Source organism: Lygodium microphyllum, chromosome 13, assembly GCF_053477565.2.
Source record: "Lygodium microphyllum isolate KBCC chromosome 13, Lygodium_microphyllum_v1.1.10, whole genome shotgun sequence".
NCBI classification, from domain to species: Eukaryota; Viridiplantae; Streptophyta; class Polypodiopsida; order Schizaeales; family Lygodiaceae; genus Lygodium; species Lygodium microphyllum.
The window spans coordinates 131,346,660-131,370,160 of NC_141147.1; the positions used below are offsets into that span (position 1 = coordinate 131,346,660).

General features: G+C 43.8%; 1 protein-coding gene across 3 annotated transcripts in view; it reads left to right on the forward strand.

Annotated features, from left to right (window-relative positions):
- Window positions 1-469: 469 nt before the first annotated feature.
- EXO84B (exocyst complex component 84B) overlaps window positions 470-23,501 on the forward strand; it is a 43,916-nt gene continuing 20,884 nt past the window's right edge. For 2 of the 3 annotated variants that reach the window (XM_087691765.1, XM_087691766.1), the window contains exons 1-4: window positions 470-1,269; window positions 12,957-13,054; window positions 14,568-15,612; window positions 16,037-16,558. In XM_087691765.1, coding sequence (XP_087547891.1) covers window positions 1,096-1,269; window positions 12,957-13,054; window positions 14,568-15,612; window positions 16,037-16,558 — 1,839 coding nt within the window. In that variant the 5' untranslated portion in view covers window positions 470-1,095. The remainder of the gene's footprint in view (window positions 1,270-12,956; window positions 13,055-14,567; window positions 15,613-16,036; window positions 16,559-23,501) is intronic. The other variant, XM_087691767.1, reaches the window with a different exon arrangement.

The following is a 23,501-nucleotide window of genomic DNA, read 5'->3' on the forward strand; positions in this document are numbered from 1 at the left end:
ATTGATGAGTGCACATGAGGTTTTGTTTGGAATAAAACTTGCTAATTAAGTCTAAAAGATGCGTGCCCATGAATGTTCGGTGTGCCTTGTCCTTTCAGACCGTTGTGAATTGGCCCTAAGATACAAGGTGTGACGTGGACAAAGTTGTATGCTTGAGTGACCTTCAAAGCATTGTGTTGCAAAGGGGTATTCCATCCATTAGGTGTGTGCTTGTTTTCCCCTTCTCTTGCAAGCAAAAAGCCCAGAAGTAAAAAGGAAGATTCATATGTTGACAGGGTAAAGCTGCGAAGCAGCTTCCACGTCAGCGGGAGGGTCTCCAGCCATGTGGTCTGGTCAGCATGCCAGCTGGCAGTCGTGTGGGCGCTTGGACTGTTCCAAAAGTGTGACGTTGTTTGGTGCGCAGTCGAAAACAAAACTACAGTCACCTGTCTTTCCATTAAAATAACGCCTTCTCTGCTTCACCCAAACTTTCCCCTTTCATTCGATCCCTCCCCTTTCCTTCCTTTTACCCGTTCCCTTCCATACTCTCTCTCCCTCTGTCTCTGTGCCTCTTCTACCCCCCCTCCCGCGCACACGGAACTGGCATCGGCGCCATACCCAGACCAGACTCTCCTCGTGGATCCAGCTTCCCCACATACATGCCGCCTATTCACCCCCCGCCGTGGAGGACCTCTCCCCTTTGCAGACGATTGTTCGTCAGACGATTCCTCTGAGCTTTGCAAGTTTATTCTAGGGTTTCCCCCGATCTTGGAAGCCAGATAATAGCCAGCGCTTAAGCTTTGGCGCAGCCGGCGACGCAGATTTCCTGTATTGGAGCCGATTGAAGCTCGGATTTAGCGTTGTTCAAGGATTATTTTCAATGCTGCCGACCTCCTCTCAGCTATTATCGCTATTCACAAGGTTGCCATTCAACGGGGATTAAGTTTTCGGCACAGGTGCAGAGATCGTGTTCTGTTGCGATCGCAAGGGAGGCTTCCTTTCAGCAGATCAAAAGGAAGGTGGGGGCGACACTGCTAGCAAAGATTGTGTCGTAAATCTTTAGACGTATTCTGATCCCACTCAAGGCAATCCAATCAGAAGAATTGTCTGGGGAGTATGGGCTCTTTGAAGCCTTCTGTGCGCTCTAAAGCTAACGCTCCAGCTCTTGCCAACGGAAAAGTTCCACATCTTGAGGCGACAGTTTTGACAGACGAACGGAGGGCTTTTGAGGTCGACACCTTTGACCCTGACAGCTACGTGCAGTCTAGATGCCAGATGATGAGTGAACAGGTACAAGCCCTTCATTTCTTTGCGTGGTGAGCAATGCAGGCTACTGCATGAAGTTATTTCCAACCGAGTGTGTGAAGGGTCTCATTTGACAGAGTTATTTCAATGCGCTAGATGTATGAAATTTGGCCATATTTTTCTGTACATCTCCCATTGAATGCACCTGGCTTGTCCTTAGAAACAAGCAAGGTTGTTTCTAATGGAAACTATCAACTGTGAGCTAGTTATAGAGCTCATTTGTAAAACTGCTTGAATGCCTTTGTGCATGGGACCACTTTCTGAGCCATTTTTTGGCTCACTTTTCCTCGTACTTGTAGTACTCTCAAGTACGTACATTCAGTTAAGCTAAAGACAAGATTGTTGATAGTCCTGCGGTTGATTGCAAAATGGCTGGAAAATCCGATTATTAGAGAATGCAGTGTAGAAAAAATTGACTTGAAATCAGCTTTCATGGAGATGAGTAAGCAAGGTGGTTGAAGTAGATGAACTCCATGAATGTTTGAGGAAAACTGGCACTATGATAGTGGAAATAGGGTGCATGCAAAGGATAGACTAGAGTGTAAAAGGCTTTTTATTCAAGGTGCAGTGTACGCCCATGTCATCAAGACATTCTTAGGATTCAATCATCAGGACCATCATTGAACATTCATCTAAGGTAGTAGGCATGTTTGGAGTCGTTAACATGTTTCTACTTAGTTTTGCTTCTCTCCTCATGCTCTTGGCACTCTCAACCTTGCAATGTGTTCAAAGCTTATAGAAACAAGTTCAAAAGCATGCTTCTATTCATGAACTCATGTTTTTATTCTTCAAAGTGATTTTTTATCAACCATGTTATTGCTTTATGTGAGTAGCTTTTTGCCTTGTGTGAGTGAGCCTTAATGTCATGTTAATTCATAAATTGGGGAGAGCAGAGGAAAGTTGAATTTCTTCACAAACATTTTGAGTATAAATTTAACATTTTTGAGTATCAATATTCTTTTTTGTATTGTATCAATTCCTTAAGGAGAGTAGTGAAAGGTCATTTCTCTTTTCATAATAGTATAAACATTTTGAACATAAATCTCATTTTTATGAGTATCCCTCTTTGATTATCTCCTAGTTGAGTTGCATGGGGGGTGTTGGATTGTTTGGTAGTGTTCTTGGCATCTCTTTCGATGAGCCCATCAACATGTGGGGCAATTAGAATGCCTAGGATTAGGGTTCTTGTAATAGCGCTTGGGTCTTAGTTGACTATTCGTTAGTAGGCAAGGTGCTTGGCAAACTTGCTTTTTAGTCTTAGTCGAATATGATGGATTCAAAGTTGACAACTTTTTGGAGAGGTAAAAAGGAATTATGTGAATATAGTGCGAGGAGTTTTCATCCTTGTATGGGTGCTTGCATACACGTTTTCCCCCTATCCAAAGCTCCTTATTTGTACATAAACATAATTCCAATGCATAAGGATGTAAAAGTTAATGCAAGGTATCATACTCAAATAGAAAACTATGCAAAGTGTAGTGGTGCCACTTGCATAGTACCCTTATGTGAAATTGTTCACTTGCCCAAGCGCCCTTGTACAATCATCATAATCGAGGCACATATGGATAATAAAAATGAAGTGATGAAGGTCAAAATCCCATAAGCAGCAAGAGAAGTAGCTACTCCTTTTCACCACTAGATGGTAAAAGAGAAAGCTATGGGGCCTCTCCCCGTTATGTTGATGCTGAAGGTGAGAGAGTACCAATGCCAATCCAAGGAAGGAGGTACTAGAGGACCAAGCGGTTACTTGGTTTGGTTAATATATCAGTGAAGTTGTTGGATGATTTCACGAACTCGTTGTGCGGATAGTGTCTAGGTCCACCTGCTCTCGTTGAATCTTCATGTGATTTGTTTTTGAATAAAACTAGGGTTGCTAGGAAGTACGATGGTGCTCTGGTTGTCATCACTATCAGGATTTTGCATGGAAACTATAACTCTACCAATAAACTCCTTAGATAGATGGCCTTGGTGGTACTGTCATAGAGAGTTCGATACTCAGCCTTGGCAGAAGATGCCACAATTGTCTTTTTTTTTTTTTCCACTTGACCTTGTGAGTAGAGCTGACCCTAGGGAGAATGTGTATTTGGCATGCGAATGATTATAACCTCAGTAGGCTCATTAGAAACATTGGTAGCAAATCTACACTCAGCCTCGGTAGCAAGTAGTGAAACTTGGACAAAATCTTGTGCTTCTTTTATAAGTTCTTCATCCTTTGACTGCATTTGCATTCTTCTTTGCTCCTCTTCCCACATCCTTTGTTTTTCCTCCCTTTGTTTCTCCCATTGCTGATATTGATACTTATATGGATTAACAAGCTTTGTCCAAAATTCATAAGTGACATAAGTTACGTATCCAAGCTCACTCATCTGTACATTGGCATCCAACACTTGCTGCATCTTTTGCATACAAAGCATCTATTCATCCCTAGAACCATCTTGTGTCACCAGGGACTTATACGTTGCAATGAGCATCTGACATGTAGCCAAAAGTTGCTTTCCAATGGCCTCATCTATGTACCTAAGCTCAAGTAGCGGTTTCAGGTACTCCATGACTTGCACTATATCTTGCCCAAAAAGTATCTGTGCATTTATGCCCATACCTGCATTCATACTTGACTCTTTACCTTGGCCTTCATGTCGGGTTCACCAAAGATGTCGGGGCACTATGCGCTTGATGTTTGGAAGATACGGGGTCTTGTGAAGCAACTAAGGAAGAGTTGGAACTTGTGTGTGGGAGCTTTCGCTCAATTGCTAAGACCCACGGATCGCTTATTGTTTTAAGCGTCCAAGCCGAGCACTAATGGCTACCTCTCACATAGCCGACGCGCCATCCATATCTACGAGTATAGTGAGCTTACCTCCATGCTGATCGAGTTACCTCCTCTCCCGCGCACTCCGGTAGCTCCACGATCCAAGTGCAAGCTTCAAGCAAGCTCCATCCTCAAGCTCCACGCTCCAAGCTCCATTGCTGCGAGCAAGAGAAGAGAAGAGAAGAGGAGAAGAAGAGAGAAGATGGAGAGCTTCTCCTCCCCGGTCCCTCATCCTCACACACTCACTCCCTCACGCTCTCACATTCCCTCTCTCAAGCACAAGCTCAAGCAAGCAAGCAAGAAGAAGAAGAAGAAGAAGAAGAAGAAGAAGAAAAAGAGAGCTACTTTTGGCCATACACAAGAATGAGCTTCTCATTCACTTTTTAACTTTATATACAAAACCCTAAATTCCTTTTGAGCGGTCATTTCCTTATCCCCTTTTTTACATGGCCGGCTGTGGCCTAGGTCATTTTTTCCATTGTCATTCTATCTTCCTAGCTTCCTTTCTACCTCCCATCTACCTTTACAAATTGCACGGGTGAGAACCCAGCGCCTTTTAAATTAAACCATGATGCGCTTGTGCTCTTTTACAAAAGTATTGTCTTGCGCTTTTTCTTGTGCGTTTTTTTCCTTTATTTATGACTTTTGTGCTCTTCTTGTGCTTCCATATTTTTCTTGGCGCACCTTCGTCTTCCATTTCACTTTTGCCTTGGTCTTTGTCTTTTGCTTTAGATTTTTCAGATTTTCCATCTTGTTCGTCTGACGGTTAACATTACCCCCCTCTTAGACGAGTGCTAGTTCCATGGCACTCATCATCGAGGTAGCAGGCTTTGGCATGCACCGAAGACGTGGGTGGAAGGGATTGCTGTGGTTGGCCTTGGAGGAGTTTTGGTGGTGGTGCGGAGGAAGGTCGTTGGGGCACGTTGTTGGCTTGGGTGGCTGGTGATAGGGTTGTTGAAGTGGTGATAGGACTGTTCTTTGTTGGGGATTGCACTGATGGCTGGCATAGGTATTGGTTTTTGGGGATTCTGCATATGACGATTCTTGGCAGACTTGTAGGATGATAAAGGATAAGAATTCAAAGGTGAGGGTCGATGAAGAGCGAACGACACTTTCGTGGAGTCTTCAATACCTGCAATTGAAAACCTCTAATATGTGGTCTCTCCCTGGGGTTAGTGCTAGTCTTCTTATCATGCACAAGACGTAGTTTGATTAGTTTGGGAGATAGGTCGAACTCTAGCAAGCTGAGAGTATTGTCCTGCACTTGAGGACCCAAACTGTGTATATATTTCGGTGTAGATATTATGTGAGTGCTCGTGTATACTTAGATATTATGTAGTTAGAAGACCGCGGGCTGGTTCCTCGTAACAACATGTGGATGAAGCAAAGTTGTCTGTGTTCAGGAGAAGTACACAAGAAGGTGTATGAGACATTCTTTGCATTGTGATAGCACGATGTAGCATAATCGGACACATTGACACCGAACTTTCAGTGGTTGGTAGCATTTGGGCTTGCTTGACGAGTACAGTATACGTTTCATGGCCATTTGTGCAGTGCTTATCACGATCAATTGCAATGATACTAAGGCAGAGTGCAAGAGGGAATTGTGTGAATGGGTTAGGGTGACAAGTCCAACCATATGCAAGACAGGCTTTCTGGGTATGTCCTGCCCTTGATGTGCCCTGAACAATTGTGGGTGATGCGAAAGGGGGAGGGGACTAGGGACGGAGCTAGTCGACCAAGGTCACTGGATATACCTAATTTGAGGACCCTTAGGTGCTGTGCTGTGATTGTGGGTGCTTATTATCTTTTCGTCTCTTTTTTTTTTTTTTTTTTTTTGGGACTTACCTGAGTACAACCATTGCAATATGTTGAGGCTATCAGCCTTTCAATGGGTTGGGAAATGTCGAGCTTCTTTGAAGGCTCAGGAAATGGATATTACAACGATGATTGGGCCTTTGCCTCGTTGTTAGAGAAGCAGTTGTTGAGATGGGGAGATACACTTGAGATTTTGCAACCCTCCTTGGAACGTGCGATGTTGGTACCATTGAGGTAACAGCTGTTGTGAGTGCCCAGTGTAGAGTGTAACACAGAAAGAGAAAGTGGTTATGATTATGCTTTGGGCCATGCGATGTGGGCGATTGGCAAGGGTGATTTTCGCTTTCGGCAGCACGACTTTGTCACGGCTCTTTGTGAGGTTGGTGGTCTTGCGGTGACTTAGACATTGAACACTTTCGCACAAAGACTTGCGTCGTCCTGCATCCACTTGTCACTTCATGAGAGTAGATGTAAGTCGCATGCATCAAGTACAATGAACAGATGCAATCACGTCAAGATATTTCTTTATTCAAATTCTATAATACTAACCGCGATGCATATTCCGGTGCTTGTTAAAGACGTGGCATATATTAGTAGTAGGTAAGGAAAGTGTATACAGGTGGGGAGTCTGCCCCTTTAACAATTTAAAGACAAAACGTTATGGCAGGATGGCCTTTGTTAAGCAGCTTATATATCATAGGAGCTACTCTATTTGTACGAGGCGGGGCGAGTTCGGGTGGTCGGGCGATTGAGGTTGTGCCAGTGAGGGGCTCCTGTGAAGCTGGGTGGGGAAGATGTCGTCCGGGACCTGAATGGTGTAGTCCCTGGCCGAAACTATTTCCAGAATGCTTTTGATCATTGCATTAAATTCCTGCTTGTCTTGAGCTCCCCTCTCCTCTTTCGAGCACTTGGTGCCCAAGCATTTGGTGGGGGCCTGCACGGTCGGTGTTACCATGCCCCGTGTGCTCCCTTGAGCCCTCGTTCTCTTGGCTTGGGGAGTTTTCGGCCTGCGTCCTGGGCGGTGTCGTTTGGGGCCTCTTTTCGGCGCGTACCTTTTTAGAGTAGGCACGTAGCGTTCTGGTGGGGGCGCTAGTGCCTTATGCTTCCTTCGATGGCGGAGAGCTTCCTTGCAAGCCAACTGCACTATGTGGTCCATGACTGCTACCGTAGGGGAACCTGCAAAATGCGAACCAAGGGTTAAGCCATGAGGCAGGATAAAACTATTCGCATGGAAGGGATTACACAGTGGGTTATTAAGTGCATATGACGAGGAGTGCAGTGAGGTGAGCCATGCAGTGTTTGTTGTAGGGGAACGGCCCTCGTGATGATACTCGCTTTGCATTGATTGCGGGGCGTATTCCAGCCATTAGCAGATCTTGGCTTATGCTAAGTTGCGTAGATTGGTTGTCATGGAGTGGAGCAGGGCTCATCCCCAGAAGGATAGATCGAAAACAGGGAGAAGAAGAGAAGAGGGAAATGGAGATGGAATGCTACATGCTGAAGAATGCTCATGCAGTAGGTGCCATTTGGACAGTGTCTCTCGTGGGAAAATTGTTCACTTGCCCAAGCGCCCTAGTACAAAGATGATGAAAACATGCAATGCAGAGGAGGAATGTCGGACTTTGTGTGGTGCTAAAAACCATAAGGATATGCCCGTACTCGATCTCGAGAGTTGGTTCCATGTTGATCAAGTGACCAAGGTAAGAAGAAGAGGGGGAAGAAGATGTAGAGGATCCCTAAGATCCAAGATTTCCACCTGAAAGGTAACTTGCAGTAAAGAACAGTAGACAGAGTGAACTGGAGAACTCGAAACTCAACCTCTGGCGAGAAGCCACTAGCTCCGTGCATCCATTCAAGAAGGAATACGAAGGCCTTATCACCAAGTCGCCGTTGAGCCTCCAAGGCCTTGATCTAGGTAGATCCTCGAGATCCTGGGTATCAATAGGTGAGATGACCGCTGGAAGGAAACCACCCCATCCAAGGGTAGAAGAAGAAGGTAAAACGCCTCCGCTAGGGTGTGCGAAGGATTGAGCAGGGGGTGGGGATACCCTTTGAAACTGGAGAAATAAGAGTCCTCTTTGAAGTCGCAGTAGATGTAGATGCCCCCTTGGAGAGCAAAGAAAGATCATCCCCCTCTGAATCCCCCTCTAAGGTGGATAGGGAATTTAAAAAATCAGGGATCATGGACTCCGAAATGTCTGAGGATAAAGGAACTGCTGCCGGTTGTGTTGAAGAAGGTATCTGGGGTGGTGAAGAACTCCTAGAGGTGGCCTCTCGAACTTGAGTAGGCGAGGGTGAAGGGTCGGGGCTGAGATTGAGCAATGAGTGAGCAACATTTGCTGCTTCTCAATGGAGCGGACCGAGAAGTTGAAGAAGAGGAAAGAGTTAAGCAGCCACTCTCTCTCTCAGGAGCGGACTGACAAGGAGACGATATCAAATAGTCACTGTCTCCCGATGGAGTCGACTACAGAACCTAGGGCTGTGGTAGCCATTGTATCCGAAAATAGGTGGGAGAAGATTGGCATTGGCATTGCGACATTCTCCAGGAGGTCGTAGCGCCAATCAATCCTCCATGTGCTTGAAAGGACTTAGTGCGCATTGGATGCGTCTTATTGCGTTGAGCATAGTACTCTAATAGCGGATGCAGAGCAATCTCTGTGGCCTGGAAAGGAGATGGTACAAGGAGTGCTTGGTGGAAGATGCATATACTTCCGGGGGGGGGGGGGGAGCAAAGGTCGAAGTCAATAGGCATCGGTGGTGTGTCCAGTGATGCCACAGTAGGAGCACCCAGTAGTCTGGTCATTTGTTGGTAAAGAAGCCATGGGTACCAATGTGCCTTGTTGAAGAAGGAAGAGGTCAGCCACGAACCATGAATTGCAATGTCCACCTCAAGGGCTAGGAGGGTAGTGGAAGGGCTGGAAGTGAGCTACAAGTGGAAGGAGGATGCGACCAATAGTAAGAGGTTGCAACTGGTAGAAAAATGTAGTTGAGGAGAGAAAATCTGCAATGACAGACTGAGGAGAGAGAAAAACAACAGCAACAGCAAGGAGGAAAGAGAAAATCTGTAGTGACAGGCTCCCAGTAGGGAGGAGCTACCAGCAGAGTAGGGAGGTGGAGGTGGTAGTAGCAGCCTTGAACGCAAGCTAGAAAACAACAAATGCAGGAGGGATCGGTTGCTAGTTAGGATGTTGATGTAGTGGAGAATAAGAGAAGTGGATGCCCGAACCTGCCACCGGTCTTTGCCTTACTGGAGTGGAGGATCTTTGCCGTTGTTTGAGCAGATCCAACTTTGATACCATGTCAAAAGACGATGTACCAGCAAGACAGTAGGGTTTGCGGAGAGGAACACGGAGTGAACTCGGCAAACATGGAGAAGAGAAGAGAAGAGAGGAGAAACTCTGATGAATGGAATGATGAAGTTTTGAATCATGGAGTGAATGCGATACAAGGGAACAAGGGTGCCGTAGCACAAGGTAGATGATGAAGACAACCACGAATCACGAACCGCAATGTCCTCTCGAAGTGTTAGAATTTGCCGGCAACGCCCAATGTAATTTGTGTGGTGTGGACACTTATTAAAGTGTCAATGTAAGTTGTTTACACCTAGTGTCTTAGAAACTTAAAGTAGTGACACTAGGCTCTAGAGTAAAATAAACCTAACTCTAATTAGTTGGTGGAAGGTTGGTTAGGTCAACCCTTGACCTAAACATAAGTTGTACTTTCACTCTATCTTTCATTCTAGCAAGTACACTCTTTTCTTTTTGCTTGAGTTCACTCTCTTGCTATCATTGTCTCTCCTCCCTTTCTCCATAGCTGGCTGCCATTTTCCAACATTTGGTATTGGAGTAGCTCGTACGCGCGGATTCCGTTCAGCCACCGTTAGCCGGTGCCATCCCGCCCAAGGTCCTACTGCTGCCAGCTTGGTTCTCAGCTCGAGGAAGAGTTTTCAGCTGTTGTGAGGTGCTGCTGAAGTGGAGGAGCTGTAGGTGAGCCGTCTCTTGTCTACTCCAGATCTGTCCAGTTCAGCTATCAGCTCCAAATCTGTCCATTTGCTCCAGATCTGTCCAGCTCAGTCATCTGCTCCAGATTTGCTGTTTTCAGCCTGCGCGCAGCCCTGCACATAGTCCAATTCGCAGTCCCACACGCAGCCTGAGGAGCTGTTGTTTTGGAAGAGCTGCTACTGTTTTCAGCTTTGCCCACCATTTTCTCAGCTCTACCCACCATTTCCTCAGTCCTGCCCACCAATTTCTGCAAACCCTAAAAAGTGCAAAAACCCTAATTTTCAGATTTGGTGTTTTCTTGAAATTTCTGGAATTTGCTCCTACATCTCGTATGAGTATGGTGAGATGTGTGATTGCTATGGCTGCAAATTATGGCTGGAAAGTACATCAATTGGACATTAAGACAGTATTCTTGAATGGGGATTTGCACGAGGATGCTTATGTGTCACAACCTCCAGGGTTTGTGGTTAAAGGGAAAGAGCACATGGTATGCAAGGTGCATAAAGCTCTTTATGGTCCCAAACAGGTCCTCGTGCATGGTACTCCAAAATTGATGTTTATTTGGCTAGCAAAGGGTTAAAAAATAGTCCAACTGTTCCCACTCTGTACATTAAGAATGGGGGGGGGGGGGGGGGGGACTTGCCGATTATCATTCTTTATGTAGATGACACGCTGCTCATTGGACCTACAGAAGAAAAAATTATAGATTTTAAGACTGAATTAAAACATGCATTTGCTATGTTAGATATGGGCTGTCTACACTATCATTTGGGGATTCAATTCACCCAAAATTAGCATGGTATCATCATGTCATAGTCACAATATGTGGATAAGTTGTTACATAGATTTAGTATGCAAGATTGCAAACCTATGTGCACTCCTATGGAGCCAGGCTTAAAGCTGTCTATGCATGATGGTGAAGAGATGTGCGATGTTGCAATTTACGGCTATTGGCTGTCTTATTTATCTTTGCAACACACGCCCTGACATTCAATATGCAGTATCTCAAGTGAGCAGGTATATGCATAGCCCACGGACCATACGTTGGCAAGCTATTAAGCGGATCTTCAAATATTTGCAAGGTACTCACAGTCACATGTATTATTATTTCCTAAGGGGGAAGACTTGCACTTACAGGCTTACAGTGATTTAGATTGGGTTGGTGATGCAAACACTAGGTAGTCTACTAGTGGACGTTGTTTCTTTCTAGGCTGTTTATGCATTTCATGGCTAAGCAAGAAACATCCTACAGTGGCTACCTTGTCTTGTGAGGTTGAGTGTAGGGCAGCCTTCACGACAATAGTGGAATGTGTATGGTTGCGCGGATTCTTGGGTGATCTACATTTACCATTGGAGGGTCCTACACCCATTCTTTCTGATAGTCACAGTGCTATTGCAGTAGCACAAAATCTTGTGTTTCATGCTCGCACGAAACACATAGAGGTGCGTTACCATTATGTTAGAGAGAGAGATGCTATGTGGGAGAGATCAGCTTGATGTATGTACCCACACATAAAAATGTTGTAGACATTTTGACCAAGGCACTACTACGTGAGAAGTTTGAGGCTTTTCGAAAGTCCTTAAACTTGTTACCCTTTGGTGATTGATCATCCTTGTACTTCATCAGATTGGCACTGCAGGGGGGTGTTAGAATTTGCCGATTCTATGGGGAGTGCCCAATGTAACTTGTGTTGTGTGGACACTTATTAAAGTGTCAATGTAAGGTGTGTACACCTAGCGTCTTAGAAACTTAAAGTAGTGACACTAGGCTCTAGAGTAAAATAAACCTAACTCTAGTTAGTTGGTCGAAGGCTGCTTAGGTCAACCCTTGACCTAAACATAAGTTGTATTCTCACTCTATCTTTCATTCTAGCAAGTACACTCTTTTCTTTTTGCTTCAACTCACTCTCTTGTTTTCATTGTCTCTTCTCTCTCTCTCTCTCCATAGCTGGCTGCCATTTTCCAACATGAAGGGGTGTGAGGGCAGTGGAGAGGCTAGAGAGAAGAGGTGACGGACTAAATGAATCAGCCGTGAAGAATGAGTGAGAGAGTGGCCTATAAATAGGCACAGTTAGTCTAGGGTGGTGCCCCTTTTTGGGGTTGCAAACCCTAAACGTAAATCCTAAACAAAAAGCGTAGAAACGCAAACTGCGGGTGAAGGGTTTCTCAACACGTGTAGACTGCTGAGGTTATGGTGTGCGATAAAGGGAGTTGTATATTGCTTGGCTGTGACTAGTCTATACAGACTTATAGAGCCACTTCATCTTTAATTCAGTTCAGTACTTCAATAAGTAAAACTCGTAAATGAATCGTCTATGCAAACTCATTGGGCCACTTCATCTTTAATTCCGCTCACTTTTTAGTCATGTTTCTGGAATCTTGGGATGTAATAAACATGCAATGACTGTAATTGAGCCATGGAAATCAGCAAGAAACTTGCTTTGTCTTGTTAGAGTTAGATTCATGATGCCTCTGGAACAGATAGAGGTGGTTGGGGATTGTGGGCTTAGGCCTTAGGAGCATGTGTGCAATGCCTTAATGATCATAGGCAAGAGCCTTCTTGGATCAGTTTGTGATGGGTGGGTGACATATGCAGCCTTCACTTTGCATTCATATGCTCCAAGGACCAATCTACAAGCTGTGATGCAGCAATACAACAAAGGTGTAGACAAGATTGTGCTTGGATCAGGTTTTGATGGGTGAGAGTAGCATATGCAGCCTTCAGTTAGCATTACATGCTTCAAGGATCAATTTGGAGGCAGTGATTTGGCATTTGCCTATTGTTTAGGAGGCTACAAACATTAGGTTGGCCATTCTTCTATCAACAGTTGATGTGTATAAAGAGCAAGTGGATTGTAAGCTAGTTGCTCTGTTAGCTTCTATTAATAGTCAACATTATGTGGTGGTGGGAAGAACCATTCTACTTTACGAAATATAAGCAAGTTCCATTCTGGTATGGAATCAGAAACTTATGTTCCATTTTGTTCCATCTCGGGACCATTTTGTTCCATTTTGTGGGGTTGAAGTTGTGTGTTTTGGTGCAGGGAATCAGAAACTTATGTTCAGAGCTTGTTATGCTAAAAAAGGCTTCAGCCGAGGAAATGCGCAGAAGTGTCTATGCAAATTATGCTGCTTTTATCAGGTATGATATTATTTGTTGGTCAAGTTGATGACATTTACCTTTATGTGGCTGATGCACTATTTTACATCCCCCAAAAATGGTTGTCTTGGCTAGATGTTCAATGGAAGGGCATCTTTCCGATATATGTAACTGAGAGAGTTTGGAGAATGAGGGATTATATACAGATAACACCCCAGTGCAGGAATCTTTGTCATCCAAAGTTTGTTTTAAGGATTTTTCATACATAAATCATAAGTCAGCAATGTAATGGTGTTGATGTGCATGCTTATTAATCTATGCCTGAATGGGGTTTGTTTACTCTCAACTATTTTCATTTGAGTAATTTTTCTCTGTGAGTTTCCTGCTTGCAAATGAGTGTGTTTGCTATTTCTGGGTGCATCACTGCATTTGCTTTCAAGGTGACTGAAAATGAAAGCATCTATCTATGATCTATCATTCTCTTATTCTTGCTTGGTTGCATGAGCTTTTTACTAGGATGCTTGCTTGCTGTCCAAAGACCTGCTGCTTTTATTGGAAATTTGCCATTGTGTTTTTGAACACACACAAGGGAGAGGAGTGAGAAGGACAGAGATAGAGGGAGACTTTTTTGGAGACACATAAGGGAGAGGGACGGAGATGATGAGGGAATTCTTTGAAGCTTGTTAGGGGTTGTGTGACAAAAATATATCACTTTAAATTACATTTTTCAGTAACTCACATAACTGTAAGGATAATCTGGACAATGAAGGCCCAAAACTAAGGCATTAAGGGAGGAGGGCCCAGCCCATACCGGTAAGAAACAGCCATTTTTGCCTTAGGTCTCTCAATCATGATGCTGGGCAACTATATTCCAAAATTCTCAACAATGGCGAATAGATCAAAACACATAATTTGAGAAAGACGATCCTCCTCTAGAAGCTATCTTTGGTTCGATGCTATTGAGTCCTTAGAAGACACTTGAAAATTGAAAAGGGGACAGGCTAGATAGGGCCTTGGAATATAGGAATGCCATTCTGGACCCAACCCATATCCCTCCTGTTTTGTGTCTGTTTTCATGCTAAGTACCTATGTGAAGCAGAAGCCCAGTATGTGAAGTTTTTGTGATGCATTCAGGAAATTCTCTCTACTGTTGTTTAAAATGAAAGTTGCTGGTCAAATCATGCTCCCATCTGAGTAAATAGACAAAGTTTGGGAGCTTGAGCAGCTAAGATATTTTGATAACTGCCAATTAAAAGTGGCCAGTGTTGGATTCTGTAGCCATGTTGGGAAGTCTCATCGCCCTCTTGGACTTTTAGTACCTAAGACCTGTAGGGAACATCTGTAGCCCAGTCCGCCGTTTCAATTAATAAAATGATCCTTTCCAGTTACAAGAAAAAATTGCACCAACTGGGAAGCATTTTTGGTTTTTCCTTTATGATTTGGTGACTTAGCAATGAAATCTCAAAACAATGTCATTCTTTTAAGTTTGTTATCTTGTTGTTTCCTATGAAACTAAGGCTAGTGGCTTTGTCTGTCCTGGTTTATTGATCAACAGGACTTCTCAGGAAATATCAGATCTGGAGGGTGAACTATTGGCTATGCAAAATCTTCTTTCCAATCAAGCTGCCCTGATACATGGATTGGCAGAAGGTGTAAGGCTAGATTCATTACCGAATGGGCTGGAAAACTCTTTAGAAAGTGCATTCCACATTGATGAGCACCAAACACTTTCAGAAGATGAAAATAAAATTCAGGCATTAACAGATGCTCTTGATGTTTTGATAGCTGAAAGAAGGATAGATGAAGCATTGGATGCCTTGTTTGAGGGTGAGAAGGTAGCCTCAGTTTTAAGTAAGAAAGAGAATGTAGGGAATTTCTATGTGGCTCCATTCCAAGTGTTGCTCTCTGAGCGCAGAGCCAGACTTGCAGAACAGCTTGTTGAAGTTGCACGCCAACCTTCTACGAGTGGACAAGAACTTCGTGTAGCAATATCTGCCCTTTATCGACTTGGTGATGGCCCTCGGGCTCATACACTGCTCTTGAATACTCATAGTCAAAAGCTTCAGCATAATATTCAAGGACTGCGCTCATCTGGCACATCATATGGTGGTGCATACACTGCGGCCCTTTCACAGCTTGTATTCTCTGCAGTATCTCAAGCTGCGAAGGATTCCCAGTCAGTTTTTGGAGATCAAGCAGCATATGCATCAGAACTTGTTCTTTGGGCTTCAAATGAAACGACAAACTTTGCTTCTCTAGTTAAGAGGCATGTCTTATTGTCTGCTGCAGCAGCTGGTGGCCTTCGTGCAGCAGCAGAGTGTGTGCAAATCGCTTTAGGATACTGTTCCTTGCTAGAAGCTCAGGGCTTGGCGCTTTGTCCTTCTTTGCTGAAACTTTTTAGACCAGATGTTGAGAATGCCCTCAAAGCCAACTTGAAACACATAGAAGACAGTGTAGCAGTTCTTGCAGCTGCAGATGATTGGATAGTTAATCATCCAGGAAGCTCTAATCGATCTGGAAGCAGGGCTCATCTATCTAGTGGTTTGATGCCACAAGTGAGGCTTTCAAGCAGTGGTCAGAGGTTTCAGGCTTTGGTACAGGTACATATTACAAATTGCAGTAGAAAGGGGAAGAAGTGGGTTAATTTCCTATAAGGCAATCTTGTTTTCAGTCAGTATCCTCCCTTCAAATTTAAAATATCTACCAAGCCATACATGACACACTTATTTATATAAGGTAAAAGGAAAGTCAAGTCTGTTGAGAAACAGCATCATTGTGTCCTAGTCCGAACAAACATATTTAAGCATGTTGAACGTGCTGAGTGGGCAATTTCACTCTGCGGTCTAAGCTGAACATCTTAAGGATGAGTAGGATGTGTAATCTGCAGTTGCCTGCAATGCTCCTTCTGTGCTCTTTTGTTGATTAAATAATCTTGAGGCTGAGCAGCATGTGCAGTCTGCACATTTTTTGCATTGTGCTACCTTTGATTGTTCTTATTTACGTCTTTCTAACTCATTTTTGCAGGACTTTTCTGATGATGTGGCTCCTTTGATAAGCATGCAATTAGGAGGCCTTATGCTTGATGGCCTTGAGAACTTGTTTGAAACTTATGTTCTTCTTCTTGTAAAAGCTCTACCTGGTGCAGAGGATTTCTGGGAAAGTCAAGTGGATTCTAGAGCTGTTAAACTGGCAGAAACAGATGATCAACAACTGGGACTTCTAGCAAATGCATTTGCCCTTGCAGATGATGTCTTGCCCCGAGCAGCAGCAAAGCTATTTCCAGCTCAGCCTAATGTTGGGAGAGAAGAACCACGAAGGAGAACCACAGATCGGCACAGTGCTGTGCCTTCTTGTATGCAAGAACTGAGGGAGTGGAGGCGGCGGTTGCAGCGGGCAGCAGACAAACTACGTGATTTTTACTGCAGGCAACAAGTTGTTGGACTCATTTACAATGAAGATGGCCATGCAAATTTGAGTCTTGAATATTATCTGAACTTGGATAATGATGGTGATATTGTGGAACCTTTGCCCTCTCCAGTTTTCCAGGTCAGACCAATTTCACTCTTGTACGTAAGGTATTTCCTATTTTCTGTTGCTAGGTCTGAGGAATTCAGTGGCATGTCTTGTGCTTTTGGATGAAGCATACTTGATCATTTCTTGCTATACAGTACCAGTAATGATGTTTTTTATGCTATAAATTGAGATGGGTGCAAGAACATTAGTTCTGAGCACATTCAGCTGTGTTACTGCCATTATGCCATGGCCCAAGAAAGGCCCCATGAAAACAGGGATCGACCTGAAACCAGCCGTCCTCCTTGGAAAGGGTGGTGATAACCTGATTTAACTCAAAATACGGCAAGCATTAAATACACAAATCTGAAAACACACACTTATACCGCTTGATCTTGGACAGCTGACACCTGATTGGTCCCAACAAGTGGCATCCCTTGTGGTATTTGTTAGTATTACCCTTTAAGGCATATGCTTATAAAATGGTGTGGTGACAAGGTGGTGCAGGTCCCAAAAAAACTACCCATTGTTAACTTCTGTTCAGTGGTCCATTGCGCCTTGAAATACATGGACATTTTTCTTTTCGAGTTTATTTTAAATAATTAAAGAAAAAGGGTGTTTTCTATCTCTCTCTCGTGTAGGAAAAAAGGGAAATGCTCTTGTTCATGCTAGTGCCCTCTTGTTTATCTTGTATTGCTCTAAGGTTGAAGTACAATGAGATATAAGTTGATCTCCTTCAATCTTCAATACATTGGTTGTCATAAAATAACCGGCATTGCTTGGGCACAATTTGCTCCTTGATTGTACAACAATCTAGGTCAGATTGGGTCTTCAATCTCTTACATGTGGGCCACAATAATTGGTGAATGGGTTACCTCTTGGTTCAATTGCAAATCTCTTTGCCTTAAGCTGAGCTTACAACACAAGTGTTGGGTCTTCAGTAATCAGGCATCAATGTTGAGGTGGTTGTGAAAACCAAAATTTTTGCTGTAAATTAGGGTAAAAGGGGGGTAAAACTCTAGCATGATTGGTGAGCCTTTCTCTTCTACCACTGTCTCTCACTAAGGTGGAAAAGGAAACCTATTGCCTCTATCCTGTTCTGGTGCGGGATCAGCTGTTGCATCTCTCGGAGCTCATTCGATGGCTATTCCTTCCTCCCTCATCCTTTGGATGCTGGAATGACTCTCAGCTAGCGCTTAAATAGTCCTCTTCGAGTTTGCATGGGAAGTTTTGACAAGTGGCTGTGTGTTTTACCGCTTGGTAGCATTCCAAAAGTAATTCTTAGCTTTAACTACTAAATTTTTAGAATTTAATATTTTGAAAATCAATTAATTATTCTTTTGACCCTACCCAAGAGCTGGCTAGTGCCCATCCACAATTATTATGCTAACCCCCATAGGAGGTGTTTGTAGATAAATACTTGGGAGCGGGTTGAGGGAAGTATTTGTAAAGAAATACTCGTCTATAGGTAGCAACCATAGTCATATGACGAAGCACAAATTGATAAAAGAACTTAGTAGGGTTAGGGTAACTCAAAGGGAATGAACTCTGAAGATGAATGAAGAATAATGAATAAATACAATGCTCATGCAACAAACACACTATGGAAGGTGAATATTGAACATTGAACTCCCTTATCTCTAGGAATGGGGTTAGAGAGTATGAGTTGAAGGGCGTGTTGGACTTTGACGGATCCTTGAAACGTAGCAGATAGCCTCCGAAAGTGTATGGCAGCAGCAAACATAGACTTGGAGAGTTTGGACTAGTGCGGAAGGTGACAATTGGCAGTTGCAAAATGTAGTAGTATGTTGCCTTTGTGGATAATGACATCAACACCCATGTAACAAACATAGGTAATGGCAAATACAAAGGGCGGTAGCTCTTGTGATAGATGGTGATGGCTGGAAACAACTGGCAACAACGATTATCAAGAAGCAAATGTAGGATCTTTGGGACTGTGGACTGATTGCCAGCTAATGAAGAAGGGCTAGATGTAGGCACCGGTTGGTGGACAGTAACTCGAATTGAGATATCCTCCAAAGATGGGGTGTGGACAATAGAGGTACTCATCGACTGCGCAGTGACCTACCGAGACTATAGAGGCGACTTACCAAGGGAGCCCAAAGGGCCAGCTTAGAGAGTCCAAGGCATTGGACAAAGGGTGTTTGTCAGCTCCCCAATGGCCTACCAAGACTTGCAAAGGTAGATGGAACCACTTTGAACAATTTTTGGGTTTTTTTTTGGGAGATTCTTTTGATTCTATTGAGTATTTGTGTCCTAGGGTAAAAATACAAGGAATCCCTAGATCCGGCACACCACAAAAAGACAAGTTATCTTGACTGCACATAGGTATCGATTAAGAAGAAAATATGGAGAACATGCATGTAGAGCTACTAAAGAAATTGCCTAGGTAGATTGCCATATGAGTTGCCACGAATATGGTGGATCCAGAATTGACTAGTGTCTAACTGAAAAGGGATAGATACGTATAGATGTATGTTTATAAGAATAGAAATCCAATTCATGGGATGATGCAAAGGGCAATGCAATAGGTGATGCTTACGTAAAACGCTATGCAACAGTGCTGCTTAGACAATGCTGACACATGGGAATTGTTTACTTGTCCAAGTGCCCTTTTACAATCATGATTATCTTGATGATATGGATAATGATACAATAGTACAAAAATAATAATGTCTTTGAACTAATCAAAATTATGTAGACAGTAAGAGAAGAAGATCGCTCCATCTCACCATTGGACGATGGAAGGATAAGTAAGCACCTCCTCTCTCCCGAAGATGTCTATGTGGATGGGGGAAAGGAGAAGCACCTAAAGAAAAAAAGAGAGATGTATGTCCAGCTGAAAACCTATGAAATGAATGGCCTCCAAGGTTGCCTTCCAAGATGTCTATGTGGATGGGGGAAAGGAGAAGCACCTAAAGAAAAAAAGAGAGATGTATGTCCAGCTGAAAACCTATGAAATGAATGGCCTCCAAGGTTGCCTTAATGCAGGCAAGAACTTTGTCTCGAGGAAAAGACTCCTTGCTGGCCCAGAGTGTGAAGCCCCCAGCAAGGAAGGGCAATTAAGCTAATGAGTGCCAAACAATCCAAGTCATTGCTTTGATCAATCGGTAGGTCTTGCTAGGGTTAGTACCAACTTAAAAGGACATTAGGAGCCAAAAATACTAGATAAGATTACAAAACAAGCATATCTTTGGTTCCTTGGCATACAACAAATGAAAAAAATACAAAATGACTCATGACTCATGAGGACGACTCATCATCAAGCCTAGATACATTGAAAGGTGGAGAGCCACCTTCACGAGAAGAGGCCTCAAATGGCTCAACAAAGTCACCATCATTGATAACATTTGTGTCATCATACTCAGGCTCTCTAATTGGAGCATCCTCTACTTAGGCGCTCTACTTGAAGAGGCCTAGGCAGTATGGAGAAGAATGAGGAGAAAGGAGGAGAGGGGATGAGGGATTTGGGAAAGCGAGAGGGAGAGGGAGAGAGAGGAGGGAGAGGGACAGGGAGAGTAGAGGGAGAGAATGTGAGGGATAGGGATAGGGATAGGGAGAGGGAGAGAAAAAGGGATGGGGTGAAGAAGAGAGATAGTGAGGGAAAGAGAGAGGAAGAGGGAGAGGGAGAGAAGGGTGATTGAAACCAACCTTCCTTCTTGATTAAGCACTCAATTACAACAATCATCAAATAAACACAAATTGAAATGCACAATTTACCTTAATAATCTTGGACATTGGAAAATTTGTTGGTCCCAAAACTGATGCCCCTTTCGGTATTTCTTGAAATTTGATTTCTAAAGGAATGAGTACAAGCTGAGATTCCACAATCTCCTTTGCTGTTCCAAAAGCCCCTTGCTGTAATAACAATTAGCAAGCACTTTGGGCCATTTGCCCCTTGACTTTCACCTAGGATTTGCACAATTGAAACCACAAACTGGCCAAATGTTGCCCCAATTTACAATGAATGGGCTAGTATCTGAATTCCTTGACAATTACACAAATTTCACCGAGGTGGTTGTCAAATCCTAATTTTTGTAGAAATTTAGGGTTTACAAGGAGAAATTATTGGAGAAGGTGAGAGAAAGCTAAGACAAGAGAGAAATATGATTTTCTTTGTGAGAAAACCCTAAAATCTGCATGTTGCTTGCTCCAGCCTGCATTTAATGCCAAGGACCTTCAAAATGCTATTACCTAATCAACAATGCTATTGCTAGCCCTTGGAAGGTGTATCCTTGCTATCCTCTGTCTATAGCAACAAATTGCTGTTCTTTGATCGGAAAATGGACTAGCAACTCCCTCTCTGTGTCCCCCAGGCTGTAAACAAACTGAATGGCTCAGACCCAACCCCCAAAGACGTTTCTCAGTTTGCATGGGCATTTTTGCTAAGTGGTAGACTTCTAAACCCATTTTTCAGCATTATCTAGTCATTTAATTAAATTTCAAAATTAAATCATCCTGAAAATTAATTTCAGCCCTTCTAACCTTGCCCAAAAATAAATGTGCCGATCCATAATTAAATTGGCTAGGCCATTTGCAACCTTGAGTGGTCTCCAACCTTTGTTGACCCTTAGATTGACATTAATTAATTAATTAATTACTGCTAGTCCCTAGTGTCACCACTGACACTTATTGGTGAAACAATTGTGTTAGGGTCAAAATACCTAGTGACCTCAAAGCCCAGCTGGCATAACTTATCATAACTTTTGTCTTTGACACCCACTGCATCCTTGGGGTCCTTGGTTGTTACCATGAAATAACTGCCATGTGTATCACATGTCCTAAACAACCTTGTATATTTGATTAATAACTTAATCAAATGTTATTGGCAAAATTAAAGCATCTTAAAGTTTCACGTCCCCGTGACAGACCTTCCCCTTGAAATCCTTGCAATCGTCTTGGACTACATTGCACTGTGCCAAAAGAAAAAGATACTGTACTAGAATTTCCACAAGGCATCATAGTCACAACATTAGCAATTGTTGTCCAACCATGCCAAATGCGCCAAATCTTGCTGAAAATTTTCAGCTAGCATAAACATGATATAAATCTAAAATACAGTCTAGAACTGTTGCTAGAAACCCATTGGATATTAAAAGATGATGTACCAACGAGACAGTAGGGTTTGCGGGGAGGAACACAGAGTGAACTCGGCAAATATGGAGAAGAGAAGGGAAGAGAGAAGAAACTTTGATGAATGGAATGATGAAGACCTGAACCATGGAGTGAATGTGATACAGGGGAATAAGGGTGCCACAGCACAAGGAAGATGATGAAGACAACCACGAACCATAAACTGCAATGTCCCCCTGAAGGGGGGTGAGAGTAGTGGAGAGGCTGGAGAGAAGAGGTGACGGACTGATTGAATCAGTCATGAGGAATGAATGAGAGAGTGGCCTATAAATAGGTATAGTCAGTCTAGGATGGCGCCAATTTTTGGGGTTGCAACCCTAAATGCAAAACGCAAAAACGCAAAACCGTAAACTACGGGTGAAGGGTTTCTCAACAGCTTCTCTCAGGCCCAAAATGGAAAACAAGAGAAAAGTGAGGTGGAGACATAATGCTACATGCTGAAGAATGCTCATACAGTAGGTGTCACTTGGACAATGTCCCTCGTGGGAAAATTGTTCACTTGCCCAAGTGCCCTAGTACAAAGATGACGAAAACATGCAATGCATAGGAGGAATGCCAGACTTTGTGTGGTGTCGAGAACCATAAGGATATGCCCGTATACGATCTCGTGAGGTGGCTCCATACTGACCAAGGGACAAAGAAGATCCACCCTATAATCTGAGAATACCACCTGAAAGGAGACCTTTGAAGATAGTCAGGAGACTAGATGAGTTGTAGAACTCAAAACTCAACCTCGGGAGAGAAGTCACTAGCTCTGTGACTCCATACTGCAAGGAATACCAAGGTCTAGCCACCAAGTCGCTGTTGAAGACCCAAGGGCCCTGATCTAGGTAGATTCTCTAGATTCCGGGTATGAGTAGAGGAAATGATTGCTCAAAGGAGAGCCACTCCTCGAAAGTGAAAGGTGGTGGTGTGTGAAGAACTTCATGGCTCATAGGGTCCCTCTCTGAATCTGAAGGAGTAGAAGTAGGAGCCTCCTCTGAAGCCGAAGAAGAGTTGGAAGCCCCCTCTAAGGGCGAAGTAAGAAAATCCCCCTCAAAATCCTAGTGCGAGAGAGAAAGGGAATCCAATCACTCATGGCTTACGGACTGCGAAGTATTTGATGACGAAGGAAGTGTCACCGATCGTGCCGAAGAAGGTATCCGGGGCTCGAAAGAAGAAGCCAAAAAGCACCTAGAAGTGGCCTCTTAAACCTGAGTGAAAGAGGGTGGAGAAGATGGAGGCTCAGGATGAGCCAGGAGTGGGGAACAGTCATGGGCTCTCAAGAAAGTGGATTGTGGAGGAGATGTGGGCCGTGGAAGCCAATGTACCCGAAAGTGGGTGGGGGAAACCTCCGCGCAGTGGGGTGGTCTCTAGGAGGGCTTATCGCCTCGTAAGGTCTTAGAGTCTCCGTGTGCTCGAAAGGACTTAGTGCGCATCGTTTGCGGCTTATTGCCTTGAGCATAATACTTTGATAGCCGATACACAATGATCTCTGTGGCCCAGAAAGGAGAGGTGGCACAGGAAGTGCCAGATGGGAGACACATATACTTCGGGGGGTGGGGAGTAAAGGTCGAAGTCGGCAAGCATCGGTGGTGTATCCGATGATGCCACAGTAGAAGCACCCAGTAGTCTGGTTATCTGTTGGGGTAGAAGCCATGGGTACCAGTGTGCCTTGCTGAAGAAGGAAGAGGTCAGCCACGAACCATGAACTGCAATGTCCGCCTCAAGGGGTGTGAGGGCAGTGTGAAGCACGAATTGCAATGTTCGTTGCAAGGGGTGGGAGGGCAGTGGAAGGGCTGGAAGTGAGTTGCCAGTGGGATGAGGATGCTACCGGCAGTAAGAG